At 35.7% G+C, this 16,662-nt stretch overlaps 1 protein-coding gene across 6 annotated transcripts in view; it reads right to left on the reverse strand.

The window, feature by feature from the left end:
* UBR3 (ubiquitin protein ligase E3 component n-recognin 3) overlaps nt 1-16,662 on the reverse strand; it is a 104,374-nt gene that overhangs the window by 76,787 nt on the left and 10,925 nt on the right. For 4 of the 6 annotated variants that reach the window (XM_039703355.1, XM_039703283.1, XM_039703198.1 and 1 more), the window contains exons 2-8: nt 14,917-15,056; nt 14,375-14,533; nt 13,218-13,361; nt 12,569-12,618; nt 9,965-10,031; nt 5,608-5,738; nt 123-351 (exon numbers count right to left, since the gene is read on the reverse strand). In XM_039703355.1, coding sequence (XP_039559289.1) covers nt 123-351; nt 5,608-5,738; nt 9,965-10,031; nt 12,569-12,618; nt 13,218-13,361; nt 14,375-14,533; nt 14,917-15,056 — 920 coding nt within the window. Of the gene's footprint in view, nt 1-122; nt 352-2,740; nt 3,257-4,458; nt 4,850-5,607; nt 5,739-6,252; nt 6,284-9,964; nt 10,032-12,568; nt 12,619-13,217; nt 13,362-14,374; nt 14,534-14,916; nt 15,057-16,662 lie in introns of those variants that run through there. The other 2 variants (XM_039703443.1, XM_039703524.1) reach the window with 2 other exon arrangements.

The raw sequence follows: 16,662 nt of genomic DNA on the forward strand, positions 1-16,662 counted from the left end.
ATTTCTAGATCCAGTACACTTTTGGAAAGGCATCAGAAGGGCAGACTGACCACCAAAGAAAGATTAAATTTGCTCTATAATTAATTTATTACTCATGTAAAGAAACAAACAACTAAACCTACCTTGCAATTCACTTTTAATAAGGCAGCTTTCCATCATGTACAACAGAACAGTGACCATAATATCCAGCAGTTGGCATTCTTCTGTTACTTGGCGTGCTAGTTCTTCATTGCTGAACAACTGAACACTGATATGCACAATTCTATTAGACATGGTGTCTGATTCATGGCTTTTCTTCAGTGTTTTCATAATAAAAGCATAATGCTGAACAAATGTTTTTGTAAAAGCAATCTGAAAATTATAAAGAAATGTTGACATTAATAAGCATCATACAAAATTTATAGCTTGCTTTCATTACAAAATATTCCTTTATGAATGTACAATCAACATACCCTGGGAAACACCGGTTGCTATGACAAACCAAAAGTGATGACTGCTTTCTAGAAACAAACCAAATGAAAGACCTATTTATAGGGAGGGGTATCTTCAGCTGCTAATTTTATCACCTTTCCCCAGAATCTAGTCTTCTCATTCTATACTTTCCACACTAAAGAAAGCCAACCCAGAAATGTTCAAACAAGGAATATGTCTCAGCATGCCCATGGAAACAGTAAAGTTCTAATAATTAATTATCCTAAATTTGTACATCTTACAACAGGACATCCTAAAATGATACACTATGAACAATTAGTTTAGTAGTGCCTTATAAAGCTGCCTTATCACTTGCAGCCATCTAAGCATGAAGTAAGGTTTTAATTTCTAACCATGAAGTAAGGTTTTAATTCATTTTCAAGCAAGACATTTCTACACTGATTTTCATTTCTACTGTCATAGCATCCTATACTTTTTAAATAAATCTTCAATGCTTTTCCCTCAATAACTAAATTAATTATGCAGCTTTATTATTCTTCATACAGCTGTTAGTGGGGTTTTTTTAACCAGATTCTTATTTAAATGCATTGTACATATATATATATATACATATATAAAAATCTTAGTACAGTTCTGTATTCCACTCCATTAGCCTCAAAATGCATTATAAATCAACCTTTTCAGTGCACATACATGAACATATCTGCTAGCTTTGAAATCACTTCTCACTTAGTACTTTAGGTTCTGAATTAACACCATCTGGACCTGCTTGGCTTAGTAAGATGACAAGCTGTGTAGTGATAAAAATCCAAAGTCTAAAAATCCCTTGCCTATTCCTTCTGGAAATATTAATCTTTCATAAGCATAAAATTAGAAATTTTAAAACCACACTCAGTAGCCATGTTTTTGTCAGACCATATACAGATCAGTATTTAATCTGCCTTAGATTCAGTGCTCCCATATTTTTATTATGGCACTATCATGTTATTATCACCTAAAAAATACTTCCAAAAATATGATGACCTAATTCTGCTGTTAGGTACAGCAACTGCTTCTCCCCAATTATCCCCAAAGATAAAGTTGCTGATGCAAGAAACTGAACCAGGGTGAGAATGGGGATATCACTGCAGGAAACACTGCAAGAATACTTAACTTGCCTTCCCATACCTGGCCCGCAGTGCTGGAAACCTGTACAATAACTGAAAGTAGGTTCCACATATAGCACCCAGCAATGGTCACTGTTTTCACCTAAGGTGTTTTTGGCACAACGTATTCTCAACACTTGAGCAAAGTTAATACAATATCATTCTGATATTACAGATATTCCCATCACATAATTTCCTTTAAGCTAAAGGCTTGAAACAACTTTCATCATTGGCACTAGCACTTATCATCAAGAAATTCACACTAATGTTAATTACACACTAATTCACATTAAGCCTCAGACAGAAATTATGTAGGCGGTATTTTAAGAAGTTAGTACATTAACACTGCTAGTAATAGAGTATATTTTATTTATGTATTACTTCTTCACACTGTATTATGTTTAAAAAGGATTTTTCAGTTCTGTGATGAAGAAACTGTTTTACTTGTTTTACACAGCACGCTCCATTCAAGTTGACTGCAAAAAACAAGGTCCTTCTTTAAGGACAAATTTTGAGGGTTTTTTTTTCTTTAGTTTATATTGGCATGCATCAAAATTTTTTGTGCCTCACTTGTTTACAATAATGAACTTTTGAAAGTACTGTAAATTTGCCCTCACTACAGTATAATGGTAGAGATTCTGTAAAACACTTAACTAAAGGAAAGACAGAAGCTTTACTCCTACATTCACTTGCATGTTAAACAAACAAATACAACCCTTTCCAATTTTGAGAGGAATAAACTGAACTCATTCCAGAAGTTAAGAAGCTGAAATACTGTGGTAAACTGCAGTCAGTACATAAAACCAGCCATAGTAGGCCAAGCCAGTCCATCCACATATCCTTTCTTTCAGTGGCCAAAGATATATACACAAATAAGGAAAAATATAGAATGCAGCAAGAGTGCAATTTCTGCCATAACATGTTTCCAAACACTCAGCTTCCAACCTCCTGCAAGAAATGGTTCCTAAGACAGACATGCTTTCTGTGCATCTAATTATCTTCACTGACATATTCTCTATGATCTTGAGCAGCTTTTCAATTTCTACCTATAGAAAAACAAAGTTAATTTTTTTCAGCTAGCCTTTCCTCTTGGTGACCACTCAACTTCAATTCCAGAACTCTTTGGAGACTAACAACAACCCCATGCTTCAGTCAGAACTTACATCTCCCATGTTTATATTCTCAATGCTAAGATAGAAAGTATTTCTGCCAGCTGAATGCTGCACTACAATTAAGGTTCCAATAGAAAAACTGTTCTACAGAATTTGTAGAACAGCATATCGAGGAGTTAGTGAAGTTCAATTGCTGTAATAGCTGCCCCAAGAGTTATTATGGGAGGTGCCTGACACAGCACAGCATTTCTGTTAATTGTTTGTTGGTTCATTATGTCCACCAGATGCTTTTGCATTTTTCAGCAAGATTTCAGCAAGGCTCTGCTCTTGGATGATTTACAATCTTCCACCATCTTCCTGTTTACTGCCAACACATTCTTTGCCTTCTCCTTGGTCACATGAAATTCTCTTTCTCGGGCCTTTTGTTTTTCCTCTTGTGCACACCATAACACCTTTAATTTCTTGGAAGCTTCAATAAATTTTTCTTCGGCTTTCTTTTTCTTCACTTGTAAGTCTTCCAAGCTTCAAATGTCAGAGAGTGATGGAAGGGATGCCTCAAGCACAAATCTGTAAGGCAAAGACCACACTTTTTGTTGTGCTATCTCTCTCATTTGCCAAAGTGGGGAGAGAGGGAAGAGCTAGTAAACCCAGGGTTTTAGCCCACCCCTTTCAACATCTCTTTTCAGTACTGGGAATCCTTAAAGGGAAGTTTGTTTTCCTATTTCAAAAAAAAAATCTGTGTAACTGAGATTGCTAGTGGTTCAGTGACTGCTACACAGGGCAATGATGGGTTCTCATATGCTTATGCTGGAGGTCAGAGATTTCAACAATTTCAAAGCATATACAGATAGCCAGCTCTGCGCTCTGTGTCCAGCCACCTCCCTCAGTTTATTAGGAATCCAACCTAGCAGAGTTCTGCTGATTTAATGAGCTAAATCACCTCACAAAGAATCAGATAAATTGCACAACAGCAGATACAGAAAAAATTAGAACAGTACATGTAGTGTAGGTGGGATGAGAGAAAGTAGCAGAAAGCTGAGAGATAGTTTGGAAGAGTTTAAGTCCCTAGAGGTATTGCTGTTGTTTGAGAATGCAGTATGATTAATCAGGAAACAAGCTTTTCTTTCAAAAAAACTAAATGGAAGCATGTAAGATAAAATTAACTCATCCCAAAATGCTATATTCTCTCTTTTCCATGTAAAAGGCAGAGCCACTCCTTGTAAATTAACCACAGGCCTCATAAACATGTTTAAAATTCATGCAGCATTGACAGTTTTGCAACAAAGCAAACATATCTTGCAAAAAAATAGTTTACTGCCTCCCTATGTGATATATTTTCTGCTCTGAGTTTTCTTACTACTTAAAAATGCCATTTAGACAATCACAATAATTAAACACAGATTCTAAAAAATTTTTGAACACTTGGTATTTGTGCTTCTACTAAAGCTTTAACATAGGAATTAACTGTTCAATGAAAAACAGTATGAAATTCTCAACAAAAAAACCAACCAACCAAAAGAGTTTATAAAAACCTTTTAATCTGAGCATGCAGTATTGGTGGGTAGAAAATGGACTATTTCCTGTTAAAGGTAGCAGTCAGTAAAGAGACCAAACAAAACCATGATCTCCGTTCTGAGTGAAGAAAGATAATGAATAAAATAAAGTCACTGAAGACTATGGCTCATTGTCAAAGGAAGGAAGATCCCACAATCATTAGAAGCTGATGTTATTACATGGTACAATTGTAAGGGAAACACGGGAACACTTACCAGATTCTTTTGCATGCTGCTAGCAGCTGGGTGTTTTTAAAGGCAGGAATTTAGCTGGCAATGGATCAGGAGAACTGGATGTCCATGTGTGTGTCCAAATATCAAGAAGAATTCAAGCTTCATAGCCATGGATCATCAGTTAAGAAGTCCTAATGTCTCCTCATGTACTAGCTGAATCTAAGACCAAGACGAATCTACGCTGGTATCCCAAATCAAAATGGTATCTTGAGATGGACACAGTAGTGCTCAAGGCCCATATCCTTGTTTTTCTTCCTTGCAAGCAATCTTCATGTCCTTTCTTTTGATGCAGCAAGGTTTTATGGGGGCACAAATACAGGGTTACCCCATTATAAGCAGACATTTTTGAAGGAATCTGCATGCCCGGACTTCAGAATTTCTTGATTTTTCCTCCCAGCAGGCATTGAGAAGGTCCAAAATATTTACATGGCTCAAGGGTATGACATGATCAGAGCAAAATGTTAAGCCTGATTGCTATGTATACTAGGTCTTGGGAACATGTGGAGCAAACAACCAAACCTGGCTGCACACCAAGATTTAAAACAGGAAGATGACATCCAGTCTCCACAACTCTGGGCCAGGAGATACTTCATAGGGACAACTGCAAAACTCTGTAAGGAAGCACCTGGAAGGCTGCCAAAATCACCTAGGGCATAGCTGCAGTAAGAACACTCACACTGTAATGGCCTGTGTGGGAAAACCACTGTCTACTACAATAACTGAAACAGGAATGAAATCACAGCAATTATTCCCTAATCATACACACTACAGAATCATACAGTGCTGATCCACATCTTTTAAGTGATAAAAAACAATTTACAAAGTAAAATAAAATGAAACAAAATCCAACACATGCAAACATGCACTAACAGACAAAATGGAAAATAAATAATGAAATCAAAATTAGTAGTGCTGCTCCAGATTTATCCATCTTGTTTTATCCACATTGGTTTTCAAATACTAAACACTTAGGAACTCCTTATAAAATACTCAAGACAAGGTAAAAGAGATGTATTATTTTACTGCTTATTACTCAAACATAAGCATACATGGTGTCATGCAAGGGATAATACACACTAAGTATGTGAATATAAAAAGACACTTAGGTTTAAATGAAGTAAGGCCAAGTACCTTATAATCTTGATCTGGTAGCATGTTGAGTAAGAAAGTCACCATCTTCTGTGGAAACTCATATTTTATTGTCCAAAATAATAATTCTTCTAGAAAACATTTATGCTTCAAAACATCCATGATAGACTGATCTGCATAAAAAGTTGAAGCAGGGCATGTGTAATGCAATAAGTGTTAAAACTAAGAACAATAATAGTGTGGTTGCACTCATATAACAATACAGGAACAAAAATTTAAAAACATCTTAATTCATTCTGTAAATAATTTCTTTTTAAACACTGGGAAAATGAAGATCACCAATACTGCAGAGTGTCAGGGTCTGTAACTATAAAAAGCACCTCCCAGAGAAGCCAGTGAAAGTTTTCAGTACAATTCTACCACAGAGCACAACCTCCATTGATTGCATGGAATCACATCACCTTACCATAACAGCTGCACTGATTATAATGCATGACAGCAAATTGCACAATATTTACACAGCCACTTAACCAAAGGAAACACTGCAGACTACTACTTAACTGAAGTTAAAATACCAAAACAACAAAATACAATTTATGATTAAGTGATGAATTCTATTACCTAAACAACACTTTACCAAGCTCTAAACAAAATAAATAGAAGCAATAATGTATCCTTTATTCTTACTTTCAAAGCAGTACATGCACTGATCGGCCAACCACTAAGTTGTTTGCTGGGTTTTTTTAATACAAAAATTACCATAACCAGATAATCAGGAGGCACTAGCTCCTGATGGCAGCAGGAGAGACAGTCTCATCTTTCCCCTTTTCTGTCCATTCACTCTGCCCCTTTACTCATACTGATAGTAGATCCCTGTGGGGGACCACATAGGAATCAAGTCCAGGACCTTTCCATTTTGTCAGCTGTGTTTTCAAGCAGATCAGTTTTCTGATTGCAAAGCTGTAATATGACCTTTGTTAGAAAAAACTGCATTGAATGATCACTTGACAGAGCATAAATCATATTAATTCTGTTTTTAAAAAACTAAAATATAAAGACCCTTCATTATCATTCTTCAAGAGGTTGATTATTTATGCTTTACAACTACAACAGGTGGTGTTCACTCCAATAACATATGAGGACTAAAGAATAAAGTATTAATACTACTAATTCTCTACACCTAGAAATCAACTACACCTGAGGATACATAACTCCTCACGAAATCACACAGTCCAACAGCAGTGCCTGAAGTGCTCCCATCTGCACACATCCAAAAGCATTTACACTGAACATCATCTGGCCTTCAAGACTCAAGTCTTCATTGAAGTGTGACAGCTTTAGAGACTGCACTGGATAGCTTTGTGCCTGTTCTAGGCAAGACACACATTTGTGTTCTCCCTAAGCAGCCTGATTGCAAAGCTGCAATCTGACCTTTGTTAGAAAAAAACTGCATTAAATGAGAGCATAAATCATATTAACTCTGTTTTTAAAAAACTAAAATATAAAGACCCTTCATTATCATTCTTCAAGAGGCTGATTATTTATGCTTTACAACTACAACAGGTGGTGTTCACTCCAGTAACATATGAGGACTAAAGAATAAAGTATTAATACTACTAATTCTCTACACCTAGAAATCAACTACACCTGAGGATACATAACTCCTCACGAAATCACACAGTCCAACAGCAGTGCCTGAAGTGCTCCCATCTGCACACATCCAAAAGCATTTACACTGAACATCATCTGGCCTTCAAGACTCACGCCTTCATTGAAGTGTGACAGCTTTAGAGACTGCACTGGATAGCTTTGTGCCTGTTCTAGGCAAGACACACATTTGTGTTCTCCCTAAGCAGGAATTACCTCAATTTTCCACCATTACCAAGTGTGAGAGTTCCCCAGGCAAGTACCCAATTTGCACAGACTTAAATTTTAGGGTTCTCCTCAAGACTTAAGCAAGTAACAAAAAAAAAAAAAAAAAAAAAAAAGAATATGTTTTATTCAATATATTTGACAAGCATTGATATAAAATATTATCTTCACAGAATCATAAAATGTATTAAAATATTATAATATTTTGTAATATGAATAAATATTAAACTATTTTGTAAGGTGTTACACATCACCTACAGCAAGAAACATGTGATGCTCATTTATGTTCTCTTCCTCAGCTCTTGTTATGAAGCTGCACGTGTGATTTGACTGCCCACAAAAGCTTGGTGACCATGCAAGACTGAAGTCCTCTGCCCACAGAACAGAGAACACAAGTTTAGGTACATGCCAAATGCTTCTGAGTGAGAACACCAGGCAAGGTGAGGACACAGCACTGCATCTGCCACTGAGCGTGCAGCTTTCTCTGACACACAGCATAGGTGAACAGTGCATATCCAATACTCCATGCAGCAGTTTCAGGCAGGGACACAACAATACACATCTGCTTACACCTGCTACACAATTTGAGTAGGCAGAATGCTCTTACCAAACCTGGAAAATTTGTCAAGAATGATGGGGCTAATGCTCCCACTCTTCTGAAAAGCATGACCAGATTTTAAATTTATTTTTAAAAAATAGTGCCCCTAGGTTTAAAAAAAATCTGGTATTTCAGATGGATGCAGGATGAAGTTTTAAAACAGAGTAAAAAAAAAAATTCTCAGTACTCAGTCCTGTATGAGTGAACCTCAGCTTAAAAACTGTACTTTCTTTAGAGAAATATTTTAATCTTTCTTTGTGCCACAAAACACATCACAGAGTGTCGCAAATATCTCTCTGGAATATAAGACAGCATTCCAATGTACCCCCAGTATATAACCCTGGATGAAGACAGTACTACTGCAGAGCTAGGAAGGGATAGGGAGTTTGCTTATATGGAAAAGGTAAATCTGTTTTTATTCAATACTCAGTTTTCCAAAATTTTCTTTTCGTACTCTTATTTTATACCCTATTGGACATAAAATATGAATACTGAAAACTTCAGAAAACTATTTGATATTTAATAAAAACAGATACTTACCCTTCCCCCTTTGGCAGACTCCCTCCTCTGGGGCAGATATTAGGAGCTATCAACATCATGATCATAGTCCATGTTGGGATGCCTCAGAGGGGGAAGACTACAATCCTGGGGGAAAATGAAATGTGGAATTCAAGTATCACTTATCCTGAATGCCACTGTTGATACTGGTTTTCTGATCAGGAAGCTTCTAAATCTGGGCTTCCTCCCTGCCTCTTTCCCTATTTAGTTATTATGCATCAGAACACCAGCATTTTTTCTCATGTTACCTGACTCTAATTCATCTTTTAGACAAGCTAACAGCCTCTTTAATACAAGTAAGAGAACTTTCCTTGGATGCCTCTATTTCCTGCATTCTCCAAAACCACTGCCTCTTCCACATCTCTACCACAATCTTTCTCACACCATTTTTAAGATCACCTCTAAACAACACTGTTGCCAGAACATTTAGTTCTCTGTTTTTTCAGCTTCCTCATCATTTTTCCTTCAATGTGGAAACACTAGAAACAGTCAATCTTACTTTCCCATACTCCTCACATCATACTATTTCACTGATTCATGAACCTCTGCATTTAAAACTCAGGCTCCAAACCTTCATTCCAGAGACCTTGCAGAAACTTTATTCCAACTTTCACTACAATTGCTCTACCCAAATATTCTTTTCTCAAGGCTTTCAATCCTTTGCACTTCCTATATCAGTCTCCTCACACTCATAAAAAAAAAAAACAACAAACCAACCAAAAAAGTCGTCTTTATTTAACAATAGTATTTCAATATTATTAAACACTTTTTAGCACAGGAACATGTCAAGCATAAGATAGAACTACCTAGTCTAGCCTATGGTTATTCTTGAATTAAAACTTCCACTGACCTCAATGCTACTCGTGTTGGACTAGAAACTACAAAGGGACCAATTTCAAGCTAGAAAAATAATGGAGGCATTCAAGTATTTAATCTTAAACATTAATAAACACTACAAAAAGACCAACCAGAACCAGGGAGAACCATTCTTGCCTGGCTGCAAACACAATCATACTGCACAGTGGCACAATAAAAAAAAATTGCTAAGAACAAATACATCAAACACCTGTTCTGTAAAGCTATATTGCTGCCTTCATAGGCACACAGTGTAAACTGAATGAATTTTTGGAGGTCAGCTTACAACACAGAGGTGACAAAATGGTCAGAGTCCCAGACAGAGGTACTCACTCAAGGGAAATCGAACCTGCCAATTACCACATTTTCACTTGCTACTCATTTTTAGACTTTGTTATGTTTAACAGCTGTCACATGCAGCACTACAGTGCTTGGGAAGTGAATTGAGTATCCCTGGATATTTTTAAGACAAACATAAAGCAAACATGATAACTGAAATCAGTACTTTATAAATACCTTTGGTGGTGCTGCTTAGTTTCACCCTCTTGCGCTTTCCCACACCTTGGCTACCATCCTGGTCCTCCTGGGGTAGAGGAAGAGTTTTAAACATTGACAATCATATACTTAGAAACTTACTGCCAAGAGATGGTAAGCTCTCAAAATTCTGGTTTAACTACTAAACTAAAACACAGAAGCCTTCAATACATTCTTACAAGAAAAACACTTCTACTGTTTAAATTAATCACGCATCGTGTGCAACCTTTTAGAGAAAAACAACTTTTTAAATTGTCTTTTTTCCCCTACAGGCAGCCTTATAATTCACATTTATTTCATTTATTTTTTAAGGTCAGTTGCTTTCATTTCTAAAACTGATTGCTACAAAAGTTTAACACTATACAATTTCTAACCTTTGCACGTCTAAGATTTTACCTTATCCACTGTAGGTTTTGTTTCACAGAAAAAACACCAGCCAACATATTGTGTATCAAAGTTGGCAACTTTATATAATTAGCTATATACTTTCTAATCAATATAAACTTTTGATGCATTTTTGTATAAAGATGTATTTTTGAATAAAGTGTTTTGACACCTTTAAGAGGCCAATTCTAACTGCTTGTTCCCTACAGAATAACAGAAACATTTTACACAGGCACTTGTCATCTGAAGCTTTCAAGGTACTCCACAAACTAAACAGCAAAGGTTCCAAAATGTAATACAAGTTAAAAACATCACCACCACCAGTTCACAAAAAGCATGTGACATTACAGAAGTATATTAAATGTTGCATGGATCTTTGCCAACACTGGTAGTCCTAATGAAACTAGAAATAAAGATTTTTACTGAAGCTAATAAAATGCGATATAATTAATGCAGATACCTACTGTTAAAAATAAGTACTCGATATCCTTTTCCCCTAAGCAAATGCCATGTTTTACTTCCAAATTTCTCTGGAATGATAATGAACCTGAATCTCAAGGTTACTATCCTTCTTTGAGGAAGAAGATTGTTCACACTTTATATTTAAGGACTGACCACAAGTATGGTGTAAACAAAAGGTCTGATTTTGTCTACCCTTTCATTTCCTCCATCTGAAAATTCATTTTAAGATGGACACACATTTGAATACCTAGGCATCCTGTGGTCTTTGTGAACACAGGGTACCTTTGGTACTTCCATCAGGAATGAGTCAGTAAGTTCTCAGGATGTTGCCAGTCCCCAGTCACAGGGGCCATGTATTCTCAAGAAAAAAATCAGACTGGAATATTACTATGAACTGCAGGATTCTGCAACTCAAGTCTCCTGCCCTGAAAAAACCATCAGTAAAGAAATTAATTATTTATTTTATAATTATTTTCTTAATCATGAGCTGCTTTACGAATACAAATTACTGAAAAGGAAGTGCACACCTTTCATCCAAAATTCAAAATAGACTGTGCAGGAGGATAGCTGAAATCTTATCAGAAAAATAACATTCCTCTCCTCTGTACTCCCATGTGAATTACAAGGGGCATTTACAATTTGTTTTTAATGCCTGATTATACTCTCTAACAGCAGAGTAAATACGTCATAATTAAGAAATGCAGCAAAAGTACACTTTTAACAGGATTTTCTTCCACCAGTATTTAAAATGAGTGTAGAAAAGTTAAAAATGTTCTTTCTCACCAAGATCTGATGGTAGCATTGTTTCACAGATGGAACACTAGATTACAAAATTTACATAGACAACAAATCAGAGCAGTATGTCTGCAGGGAACTAATGGAAAGGTTTGCACAGTTCAGTACTTAGGTTTACCTCAACAATAGTAGATGGTTCTAAGTAAAAGATTAATCTGAAGGACGACTGTTACTTTTCATGTTTTCCTTTCTGCAAAAGGAGAAAAAAGGCCCTTTCTAAACCTGTCCTCCTGTTTAAGATTTTATGTTCCAGGGAATCAAATGAAACACAGTCCATGAATGCTTTTGCCACACTAAGGGATTAATGTTTTTATATGGGATACCTTTTTACTTTATTTGAATTCTGTTATGTTACCCTACCAAAATGTCTGCTAAAGCTTACTAGTTGAAATTAGGTTTTAAATAGTTGAGAAAATTGATTAAGTTACTCTACCAGAATTTAACTTTCTTCCACTTATTTATTAAAGCTCAACCTAAAATGACATTCTCTCCTTTTTACTTCCACTCCACATGTTTGGTAAGTAAGGTCAAGACTACACATGGGAATTTATCTACAGAGAAATACTCACTGCTGCTATCACCAGTTCAGCTGGATTCTCAAGTGCCAAAAACTGCTAACACCACTTATAGCATTACCTGCTCTAAGTCTGCTTTAATCAAGCCAAATTTACTTGATAGTGATTTCTGGAATACCTACACAGGTTTCTTCTCTATTACATACATAAATGAAACTGGAACAGTATTAGCAAAACTCTGGATTTTTCAAGAGGTCCTTAGTAAATCAAAGGCATGAGATCTATTCCTTTATACCTCCATTATTCCTAATTGCTAAAATTGGGATAATGTATGGCAGATATAAGTCGCAAGGTTTGTGGGATATGGCTGCAAGCATTCTCTCCCTTTAATATTCTGTTGCAGTTCATTACAGTCTTTAAAAAGTCTCACCTCATCTGAAGAATCCCCTTGTCCTGATGTTGCTGTACCACCTGCCAAACCTTTTGAAATAAAAAAGATTCTTTTCATAAGTCTTATATTGAAAAGACAGTACTTTAAGATATTTAGGCCAGAATTAAATGGAACACTACATTAATCTTCTTTAAAAGATATACAGCAGTGGACTGAAGTTGGAGTAAGATTTTCAAGCAATACAAAACCAGGGATTTGCAAATCCATGCCATTGCAGAACTTCAATGCACTGTGTTAACAAACATTCTTTCAGAAATTGAATAAAAAACTTTGATGGACTTCAGTGATCAACGAAATAAAATCCACAGAACCATTATAAGAAGTGCTGTGGATTGATAATCACTTTGTGGTAGTGGCAAAATTCCACTATGAGCAATTACATCTTGCCTACTCAAATTCCACTGATATTATGACTGGAAAAATGGTGCTTAGTGTATCAGCAACAAGAAGTTTACATGCCTTTAGCTTTGTTGACTGAAGTAAGAGTCCTGTAATTTGGTAGTGCAATAAATAACAGGCAATTCTTAAGTTTCATTAAGATTAGCTTTTTTAAAAAATAAATCCAAAGCAGTTTATATAAAACCCATCAATAATCAATTTTTTTCTTAAAATATTTTTCTACACAAACCTTGAACTGATAATGTGCTAGTTCCAGCTCCTTGTTCCTGCATATTACATGCAATTTTATCCTCAGGAAATGCCAACCCAGAGCCTTTCAAAGCAATGAGGTACTTTTCATGACTTTTCTTTGCACATGCATTCTCTCCAACACCTTGAATAGACACATAAAACAGTATTAAAGCACAAAAGCAGCTCCTTGGTTCATATGCTTGCATAGAGTGTGAAGCAATCTAAAAAATGGCCCCCAATATTTTAATTTAATAACACATATTCTCCATTTCAGGAGCCCAGATAAGCATGTCTTACCTTCCATTCCCTTTCCGTATTTCTGTATCAGAAAATCCATCACATATAGGAAAGAGAAGTAATTAAATTACTCCCATTTGAATACTATAACAGGAGAGAGAAAGGAAGGAAAGAATAAAGAGTAAAGCTGCCTCAGGGGTAGTTCTAAGTGTTCCTCCTTTCAAATAAAGATTTGGGGATTGCCTCTTCTTTAACCAGCTGCTGCCCAAGCCAGTTATGGCAACTTAAAACTACATGAATCACTATTTGTTCTGTACGTATGCAAAGGACTCTTAATCACAAGAAAACAACATGGAGTTTATTTACACTAGGAGTTTGGGGTTAGTTGTGACTGGCCAACATTTTCAGATTCATTGTGATTTGGTACAGGATTGAATAAATAGTGGGGGAGGGGGGGGTTAAAGTTTAAGAAAAAAAAATGAAAAAGGCTTTGCACAGAAATGCAGGACAGACAGTGGCCTTTTGCCATTCAGGTCTCTTCCAGTAACCTCTGTAGATCCCAAAATGAGTTAGACATATTCCACTTCAAATAACCTTGTTATGACTAGTTTGGAACTACTAAGCTAGAATGGATTTCTTATAAAAACTTATAAAAATATATTTATTTATAAATTTAATTGGGACACAGATCAGATGTTTGCTCTTAGAGGTCTTAATAACAAATGTTTCTAGTCACTCCTGAAGCTCACCCTCCTATCAACGTAATAGCCTTAAAAAATGCTTTTTTCTGTGCTTTGAGATGTCAAATAAAAACATGCAGAAACTGAAGTTATAAACAAAATTTATGCCCTTAATTCTTCGCATCTAATTAAGATGTGAAGAATCTAAATCTAATTATTAGAAATAACACAAACATACCAGAGCTAAGATCTTTGTAGAACTGTTGGCTAGTTAAAACCTGGGTAAGAACTGATCTCATTGCACCTCCCATTTTGGTCAAGTCTTCTAGGAAGGAAACGTGAGGCTCCAAGACCTGGAGAATTTTATGAAGGTCTTTTTCTGACGGCAGATCAAGAGCTGAAAACACATAAGAAGAACTTCTGGTGTAGATGTAATATAATTCAGCCAAAACTGCCAAAAGCAGAACAGTTACAACCACCACAAATGAAAATAATTTATATATTGATAATGCTCTAAAATTCACACATACCAATTTCAAACTATCTAATTTCATTTTCTGGAAGAGCTCAGTACAATGCTAGGTAACCACTAAAACATATTTAAGTATGCCAGCAAGTAATAAAATTAAATCACCTAGTCAGGCTGTAATTTTGTTCGGAAGAGAGGTACAAAATACAATGACATACATAAACTATGGACAGCATTCATGTATTGTGTCTTCATAGACTGCAAAGCAAGAGGTAATAGCATGATAAGATACATGCAAATTCAAAACATACCAGGCTCATTATATCCCTCTCTTAAATGCTGAATCAGACTAAAGATGAACTGTGGAAGAACTAATTCTGACATCATCAACAAGTCTTTCGGAACACATGGAACATTTGAATTTGATTTAATCCGGTGTCTTTTACAAAACCTATAAAACAGATGAGAAAAATGTTAGCCAAGCACAGCTCAGCAGTGTTAACATATACTAAGAAAAGCATTCCTTTTTGCATTTTTCAGAGAGTAGATTTTACATTAAAGGTGGTATGGAAATGATATTCTGAAATTCCAACTACTCTGTTCAAGCCCATTCTGATTCTGAGGCCAAAGAATTATAAAGCTGCCAATTTTTTTTTCTGCTGCTCAAAGTTCACATATGTAACATCTCAGCTTCTTCCCATACCTATCAGAAGTATCTTCCATGGAACAAACAGAAGAACACTGACTTTCTTCTCCTTTCTGTGACATGATCAGAGGCTAGACTGATTTTTCAAGTCCTCATTCAGACAATGACTTTAAAAAATGTCTTTTGACAATAAAAACAACTTTAAAAGCATAAGACCTTGTAGGATCAGTGTGTATTTCAAATGTACAGCAACTACGATTTACAAAATCCTTACAAAATTCTTTCACTTAAAAAGAAAAGAAAACATTTATTCATTGGAAAATTCCTGCATGGTAGTAGCTGAGGCTTGGCTAATGCACAGTGACATGACGTTGAGCCAAACCCCATTAGAGCAGACAGAATGATTTCCTACTCACTTAACATGAGCCTGACTCAAGAGACACTGAATACTTTTCAACTCCAAAGCTATTTTTAGAAAGGACATATACCAACATCAAAGAGTTATTTATCCACATCAAAAACCACACTAAACAAAGAATAGTCTAAAAATACATCACACAAGAATAAACTTTAACTGAAAAGATTCACTAGATTTTACTAACACTTTTTCAACACAAAATTTGAGAAAAAAAACCAGCTTTGTTTGACTATGAAAACTGTTTTCCAAATGTATGCCATGGTTTCCAGAAGCAGCCTGTTACTTTCTAAAACTTAACCCTTTCTCCTTTGAGGACCATTGAAGAACCACCTTCAAGAGAAGAAGAAAGGCACAAAGAAAGTAGGTGAATCAAGAAAAAATGGCCAAAATAAAAGACAGTACCAGTCCAACAGTTAAAATGGCAATTCACAAAAGTGGCTAGCAAATTCACAAGACTAAAGATTAAGAGCTTCTCCTGTGCTTTTGCACATTAGAAATGAGACTTTTTATTAAAAAAAGGTACAGAAGAACAGTACTAGCCAGTTGATTTGCTATTTGTACATACATCCACTATATCCTTGGAACAGAAAGAGCTCAGTGATGACTTTCTGTTAATTAATGTCCAAAAAAATAGTGTTCACTTTTGCCTTCCATTTTCCATACTACATTCACAGAAGTTATGAAAAGTCATTCCATGTTAATTGTTCAAGTACATATAAACAGCACAATTTGCAACTGCAGGGAATTCAAAGAGGCCTGTAAAAGTCATTCACTTTTTCTCTTTAGTCAACCAAAATTTATCTTTTCCATATATAGAAACCTGAACTGCTAGAAATCACAAATGTGGCTTCATCTATGCTAAAATATGGTATTTCCCACTTTTACAGCAATTGGATTCCTTTCACCACTGTCCTTGTAAGAAGGGATCAAAAGTAAATAAAGATCTAAAAGACACAAAAGGAAGGAACTACTACACAGTGCACTCTGAACTCT

This window comes from Passer montanus, unplaced genomic scaffold (genome assembly GCF_014805655.1).
Source record: "Passer montanus isolate IOZ18808 unplaced genomic scaffold, ASM1480565v1 scaffold1, whole genome shotgun sequence".
Taxonomy (NCBI): Eukaryota; Metazoa; Chordata; class Aves; order Passeriformes; family Passeridae; genus Passer; species Passer montanus.